The sequence below is a fragment of the Corvus hawaiiensis genome, chromosome Z (assembly GCF_020740725.1).
Source record: "Corvus hawaiiensis isolate bCorHaw1 chromosome Z, bCorHaw1.pri.cur, whole genome shotgun sequence".
NCBI classification, from domain to species: domain Eukaryota; kingdom Metazoa; phylum Chordata; class Aves; order Passeriformes; family Corvidae; genus Corvus; species Corvus hawaiiensis.
In genome coordinates, this window is record NC_063255.1 from 33,214,492 (window position 1) to 33,222,648 (window position 8,157).

The 8,157-nt window shown below is 48.5% G+C and overlaps 1 protein-coding gene across 2 annotated transcripts in view; it reads right to left on the reverse strand.

Moving 5' to 3' along the window:
- Window positions 1-8,157, reverse strand: part of PSD3 (pleckstrin and Sec7 domain containing 3) — a 112,740-nt gene that overhangs the window by 80,731 nt on the left and 23,852 nt on the right. For both annotated transcript variants that reach the window (XM_048291696.1, XM_048291698.1), the window contains 2 exons: window positions 5,613-6,681; window positions 3,805-4,185 (listed from right to left, as the gene is read on the reverse strand). In XM_048291696.1, the coding sequence (XP_048147653.1) occupies window positions 3,805-4,185; window positions 5,613-6,681 (1,450 nt within the window). The remainder of the gene's footprint in view (window positions 1-3,804; window positions 4,186-5,612; window positions 6,682-8,157) is intronic.

Sequence of the window (8,157 nt, forward strand, 5' to 3'; positions counted from 1 at the left end):
CTGGCATGGGAAGGGAGGAGTACAGCACCTGGGGCGTGGGTGTGACAGTGGGGACTGCATGCCTCTACAAGGGTAACACAGAGACAAGGGCACCAAACACGGCACAAATGTAACGTCCTTATTGTTATTACAAAGTTTCATTACACTGGCAACCTGCGGCTCAGCGTGTTTCATCGTGCCCTGACACACAGCAAGGCTGTCGCTCAGCTCTGCAACCTCACACACTACCCCTCCTCCCCCTGTTCTCCCACCCCCTCCTGTGGAAATTTAAGGCTACTTCAGCTGCACAATTTTTTTTTCCCCTCAAGGGATAATCACTACAGAATGACAAAATATTCTGAATTGGAAGGGACACAAAGGGATCATCGACTCCAACTGTTAAGTGAATGGCCAACACAGGGATCAAACCCGCAACTCTGGCATTATTAGCACCATGCTCTAACCAACTGAGCTTATCTCAGAGAACTGAAAGAGAATAAACTCCACCCCAAAGACACCAAGAGTCCCAAAGGAAGGCAAGCTGCATGCCGCTCTCCCCCAGCCATCCCTCCTCCACTGGCCAAACACAAAGGGCACCTAAATTATGCCAGGAAAGGACTACTTGCAAAAGTAAACCAGCCTGCTCTGCAGGAAGACCCATGGAAAGCTGACATCCCCCTACCCTAAGGAAGCACGGCAGGTGGCTGTCAAAGCAAGCAGGTCCACCATACAGCTCTCACCACGACTTACTGCGCTTAACCACGGCCAGCAGCTGACAAGGAGGACAGCAGGGATGAAATCTTCAGACACCCAGAAGCTCAAAGGAGCTTGCAGCTTGCAAGCCTTTAATAATTTTTTTCCTCTTTTTTTTTCAGTTCTGAAGGCATGTGACCGGCCCTCACATACCAGAGCTGACCCCTCCCAAAGCCAGCAATTTCCTAAGACCGGAGAAGGATGTTACCCTCCCGCTTATTCATTACGAGGCCAGGTTTCCTTGTCCTTATGCATCAAAACCTCAGTCTCTGTGTGAGTTACCCTCCGGACAGGTGCCAAAGGGGCTATGGTGCTCAGCTACCAGCTATCAGGAGGGCATGACCACGGGGAGCCCCGGCTCCTCCTTTCCCACCTGGCACACGGCTTTATTTCCAGGTGTAAAATCATCAGCTCTTTGCTCTCAAGTCGGCCGTCCCGTTCTGCACTGGGCCAGGAAGAACTGCACGTGTTTCACACTGCTCCCCCATTAACTACTGCTGGTACTTGGAAGCATGCTCCCTCCCCAGCCACTTTTTATATCACCGAAATGCTACAGCACAAGGCACTGCAGAGATTTTGGTTTCAGTTTTTGCTCGCTCGGGTTAGCAGCACCCTTTCCGGAAGGGGGGGGGGGGGGGGGAGGAGGGGGGTGTGTGTCTCACGCTCCTTGCTGTCCCGCACAGCCACACTGCCCTGCTCTGCTCCCAAATGCTCCGCACCCAAAATCCCCCCGCTTCCCTTTGCACTTGCCAGTATCCACATGCCGCGCCCCGACAGCAACCCCCACCCCTCCGGGAGGGGCTTCTCCCGCCGCTCTCCTCCAGGCGGGGGCGGCGGGAGCGGGGCAGCCCCGGCCGGGCAAAGCGCACGGAGCGCTCCGGCGGCACCGCGCAGGGCCGGGCACTCTACGGCGGGGCGGGGGGCTTGCCTCCCCCCACCCTTCTCCTCCGGGAGGGCTGGAACCGTGTGGAGGGTGCACTACGCGTGAGGAATTGCAGCCCCAAGCACAACCGCAGGCTCAAGGCACCGTAGGAAAAGGGGGCTTCAGCAGCAGGCACAGAGGTGCCATACCCGCATCGCACACGCAGACTTAGGTAAACCTAAGTCTCGGATCGCTTCGGGCAACACAACCGCGCGTTCAAACTCCCTGAACTGCCAGGGCTCAGGAGGCTATTTCTGGCTCACCTGAGCATCACCATGACACACCGCCTTGACCTCTCTTCCATAAACCCCCCGCCACCCCCAGCACGCACACACTGCTTCTCACCCACGCACTCTTAACACCGTGGTTCCCCACTAGCTCCAACAAAATAGTACTCACGACCTGTCAGTCACCACACAAAACATGCGCCTGGTGCAATACAACATGATATTAGAATAATGGAGGAGGAAGGGTGGTGTTGGCTGTAAGATTATTGATAGGAGGATTACTCTGTTTGGCTTACGGCTAGCCATACTGCTGCGGTGACATTCACCTGCTGGCACCTACCTTAGGTGAGCCCTCAAGGCTCGTCCCTAACAAACCCGCTGCCACTCCTTTTTTTTTCTTCTTTTTTCTCCTTTAAATTCAGTGAGGAAAAAAGAATTTTAAAATCTACTGCTGGTTTATCAGTATGGCTGCAGAACCAAACTAAAATTAATTCCAAGTGAAATCCATATTAGGCAGGCACTTGATGTGCCTCATCTAAGCACACCTTGTCTTTGTGATAATTTTTGTCTTGATGAGCCAGTGTGGGCCTTCCTTGACAGTATCTTTTACATACTAGATGCTGCAGCTACAGGGTAACAGAATCAGGACCTGAACGTGCTGCTTGTTCTCCACTGTCCAGTTTTATGTCAGTCTTTCGTTTTGGTGTAAGGAGCTGTAGGCCTCAGGACTGACCTCAGTTTCTGGCTCCATACAGGTTATTGCAGATTAGCAGTCACTTATTGCCTACTGGCAGGCACCATGCATGTACAAGATTTAAACACCTTTTTTACTATATGATTGAGGGAAAAATATTTTAAACTGCTAAGTCCTTTTGCCAGTTGTTTTAAGAGCAAACTGTACCTTAATCTGTAAAGTTACTACTTCTGCTCAAAGGACTTACTTCATTTTAGCAGAAAATAAATAAAACAGATTACCCTTACTCCCCAGAAAGCTTGAACTAGACTAGGTCCATCTAAGGGAATAGTCCAAGGACTCTTAGATAGCATCCTGTCCCTGGAAGATGGAGACCAGAAGCATCTTTGTCACTCACAAGGTCCTTCACCATTTTGTAGGTGAGTTGCACATTCAGTGCTCTGCTTCTAACTCAACCTCCCACTTTGTCTGTGGCTGCCTTTTACTGTACCCACTCTCCTTGACAACACACTATGAGAAAAGTTTGCACATAGAGTGATTTTCTACAGTTGTACAGTATTTTCTGACCACTTAGCCTAGTTTTTGCTTCTCATATGACTCTTTCTTTTAATAGGTTTTCTCATCCCCCCCTTTACCTAAACATTATTAAATTATTAACGTTTTTGAAACGCTTGCTCCTCTTTCAGTAAGTAAGTGCACAAATGAAAGAAGCAGCTAACCTGTGAATGTGGTGGGAACAAAAGCCCACCCCAGATGAAGTAACGTTCAAAACTCCCACTGGCCTCAAGAGAGGAAAAGCTATGCCCAGAGACAGATCTTGAACATCCATATCACAAACTGCTTTTGGACAACTCATTTGTGTACACAAAGTGTTACCGCTGCTAAAGTTGCTGCCAATAAATTCAGGTAGGAATTGGAGCTGAACAAGGTCCATTTGTAACCAGTAACTAACTCCTCCAGGGACAGGTCCCAGAGATGTGATAATACCAGACAGACTTTTATCAACACATCAGCATTGCCTAATAAACCTTCATAATATAAATTTGCACTTTTCTTATGAATGGCAGGTTTGGATGGCTCATTTGTCTCTTCCAGTCACCCTGGAAATTATTCCCTGCAGAAAATCTGCAGTGTTAAAAGAGGCAAAGCTACACTCTGTGACAGTACAGGAAAGTAAACAGAGACTGGGGAAAAATCAGCAGGCACACAGAAAGCTCACACACTTTTACCTTTCCAGATGAGGGACTTCTGTGACATCTCCTTTGAAGAGTGTTTCGCTTGCATCCCTTAAGCCATTGGCGATGCCTTCACCAGATCCCTTCACCTCCCTGTCAAGGACATCTGTGTGCCCCAAGGCTGATGTCCTGTCTAAAAACTGTCCACCCTCCTTCATGCGCTGCTGGATCATGGGAGTGAGTGGCATCTCAAAGCTGAAGTAGCTATCGGGCTCCGAGTACAATGTCTCCAGCGATTCCGCACTGTAGTACAAAGATGCATTGTCTAGGATGTTTTCAAACTGTGAGCTGTACAGATCAGTGGAGACGTCAGAGTGCCTCTGCCCAAGGAAATCTTCATATCCTCCTGTGGCTGCTTCCCCCTCCTCCACCATCCTGCAAATTAACCAGAAACAGCTCATTTCAGCTTGGGGGCAAGGTTTAGACTTTGGGCAAACCTTCTCACCTTCCACCTTTCTGAGCACAAAGGTCAACGCAGCTTTGCACAGGAGAGGGCACTGCAGGTAAAATGCTGGTTTCTCCTTGCACCACCTCTCTTTATGACTGGCATCATCTCCCTCTCTGGGGACATAGAAACAATTTTCTGGGTAAAAGAAGAGGTCTGGGAGACAGCCTAATATTGTCTATCAGATAACATCAGCTGCTTATGTGCAAACAAGAAAAGCACATGTAAGATCTATCCTAGCACCAGTGCTGTGCCATGGGGCTGCACATGTTGGAGACGTGCATCTGGATGGAGCCTCTGCCCCTGAAGGATAATTTGCTAGCTCTGCAGTCCTAGGACTGAGGTCTTCAGAAAAAAGCTGAAGGAAATCACTTCAAAATGAAAAGGGAAGCAAGTGCAATTATAAATATGGAGCTTGAAGAACCAGACTTGAAAGGAGAAGACTCAGCCTGCTTGCTGATGCACAGGGAAAGGTATAGCATCCCCCTGCCGCGAGTTTTCTTCTCTTTTCTGCACCAAATACTGTGGGGCTCCTCACCATGCCAGAGGTTAGGGTAGCCAGCCCAAGTAATCCCATGCACTAGCCAAAGCAAAACTCCACAGATCCAGAGGCACAGAGGCAGGAGAGCCTCCCTTGGAGAGATCCTGTTGTCTCAGCAGCGAACACCTCTCCAGGTCAGAGTGGGCATGGTTTGCTCAGAATGCCCCAGTAGAACCCTTTGCTTTGTCAGAAATGTGTATCAGAAAAGAAAAGCAAGCAAATCAGGATGCAAAGCAGCACACCATTCTGCCAATATGTATTGCTAAAATTATATAAACACAGATGATAGATAGATAAGATAGATAGATACTACAGAAAGCACATCACAGCATATCACAGCATTTATCCTCTTATGATCTACAAGGCCCTGGATAAAATGTCTTTATTATCTGACCTTTCAGAGGTTCTCACACTGTTCTTGCACAAATTCTGTCTGAAAACAGAAAATCTGTTCAGGTGCATATGGCCAGGCCTGCATGCCAACTGTATTTAATTACACATGTCCAGATCCCAACTACACCTGCAACAGATGCTTCATCACACAGACACTACTGTGAAACAGCAAGACTTCTGATATTTACGTTTCAAAACCTGAGATGGACTGCAAACTTCAGTAAGATGGTGTGGAGTGGCTTCAGTACCAACTTCAGGCACTAGCCAACCACCAGCTACAAACCACTACTGTTGACACCCCACCACAGGCAGCAGACAAATATTTGCTGTTTCTCATTAGCTCCTAAGGACGTAGGCACAAGCCACATGCCTAGACAAGAGAAACCCCACCTGACCCCTTCTCCCCACTTAGCACCATCTCACCTGGCCTGGCCTCTTGCAAGCACAGCCATCTCCTCCTCACCACAGTTCTTCCTGTCCTTCACAGAAACTTCATCCTTCCCGCTTTCATCGAGCACTGCCAGAGGAGTGGCTCCAGAGGCAGAGGGTCCCAGCCTTGGGTCCTCACAGACGTCACTCCACGCACTGTCTGGCGAGGAAAGCAAGCCTGGGGAGACCATTGGCGACACAGGGTGGCTGGACGTTTTGAGGAATGCCTTCCTCTCCACAGACCCAGAGTCCAGCAGTGAGTGCTTCCTTCTTCTCTGCTCCTCGGCTTTTTGCAGCCATAAAATCTCCACACCTTGAAATTCTACATGTTTACTCACAGCTGCCTCTTTAGCAAGCCTCCTCTCAGGACCTGTTTGCATTTTGCCTTGACTGTACTCTGAAAACTCCTCAAAACGTGTCCCCCTTTCCATTCTGCTGACTGCTTCCAGGTTTGTTGCAGATGGTCTGTGACAGCTTGGTTCCTGAGCTGTGTGGACCTCCTCTGCTTTATTACTTATGGCTTGCGAGGACTCGGACTGCTTTTCTCCAGCCCATATTGAAGCCAGATCTTTCTCTATGATCAAATGCTTTTTTTCCTCAGCTGTTCGTTCAGATGGAAGGAGCATGTCTGAGAGTTTTTCTTGGCCTGCTGGAACTGGTTCTCTGGCTGCCTGCACATTTTGGCTGCCAGTAACGCTCTTTTTTTCCATTTGCGTCTCTGAATCTTGAGAAGTATTTGCTCTCTCTTTCACCTTTGTTGCTTCTAGCCGTCGAGAGATTTTCATAATCTCTGGCAGATTACCCGCAGGTTGCAAACCTTCTTCTGGGATGTGAAGCTGCACTGCCCCTGCATCAGGCCTCAAATTATCTGCAGGAGCTGCACACTGAGGAATGGGCCTGATGCAGTGGTGACTGTCCCGTCTTTCTGGACTGCATGTTACAGGCTCTGCCTGGTACGTCAATGGAGCCGTTGGCGCTTGTCTGCTTGACTCTACAGTGCCATACTCTGGAAATTCATTGATGAGGGTATGAGGAGGCAAACTGCTGCTTCCACGGCCACTACCTGCAAAGAAAAAAGAAAGAGACCCTGGATTTAGCTACCACACGCACAAAGGAAAAAGCCTGACCTCCCTCCTCAGCCCACTCCTAACAGAGTAACAACGCTCTCCCCTGAAGGGAAAATACTGTTCAGTTTAACTCACTTCTGCACGCTCTCACACTGGAGTTATCCAGATTTGGGCAGTCCTACTTTGGGAGTGTGGCCTACAGAGGAAGGAATGCCAGAAATGTCTGCTACACTTCAGGAAAGGTCCCAGCGGCCCACGAACAGTCGGAGGCCACAGGGCAGGCGCACAGGCCTAAGAAAGCAGAGATTCGTATGTCTGACATCCATTTGCAGCATGCACCACACATGATGGTTTTACTTTAAAAAGACACCACACATGATGCTTTTACGTTTTTAAGTAATTTGCACTTGTAAAGGTGAAACACTGGGAAGATAATCAGCCACACCCCTGATGTTCTACAGCCTTGACAAAGCTAATTAGCTAAATTACAAAGCAATTAATGAGCAATTCAACTCTCTGCCAGCACTACCCTCTTCCTTTAACAACTCAGGTAGCTGAAGGTCATGTTGCAGTGATGGACACATACCAAGCAATTCACATTTTCTACTCCACCAAATACATTCCTGCAGAAAAACCTTGCTACCCCTCCCTTCCTTGTGCTGCTTTTCCAACTGATGTAAACAAAGCAGGAGCAAAAATGGATGATCCCATTTTCCAAGCACCAAGCACCCAGTGGCTCCCATTGTTGTGAGGTAACAGAGAACCATCTGTCTGGAGGGACCTCAGGGATCACATAATGACAGATAATTGGCCACCTTATATCACAGCCCGAGGAGAAACTGAGCTTTTGGGGGGAAAAAACCCCCAAAACAACAACAAAATAACCAACCATCAACAGTTGCATTTGTCCCACTCGTTTGGAAAAAAAAACTGGCCTGGAGTATAAAAGTGTTTTAAATCAAACTGCAGGGTGGCCAGACCCAAACACCTACTCTGAAAAGCACCAGGAGTGACAGCTCTGAAACCAGACACCAGACACCAACTTGCATTTGGGTGGTTTGGTCCCAAGGTGTGTCTCTAGGTGCTACATTGCAAACTGATACCCACCTCTGCTCCAAGCAGGCTGGCCACAAGTCTGTTTCTGAGGCAGAAGCCATGTAGCTGCGGTTAATGATAGGCTGAGTTCAAGGCGAAAGAGGATAATCTAACACAAGTTCAGAACTGCATTAATGTGGCTACCTATATGCAAGTGGCTTGTTAAGGTAAGCCGAAGCTCACACCTGCCAGTGTTTCCCAGTATATCTAGCCACAGGGGAAATATCGCACACTGGGTGTGGTGTAGGATCAAACTGACAGTCTTGGACCCTGCCAAGCCTCTGAATCTTCTCCAGTAGTATCTCCAAACGTTTCTATGCCATTGACTTAATTACTATATAGCAAAAAATTCAGCTTCATCCAGACAACTTGACTGC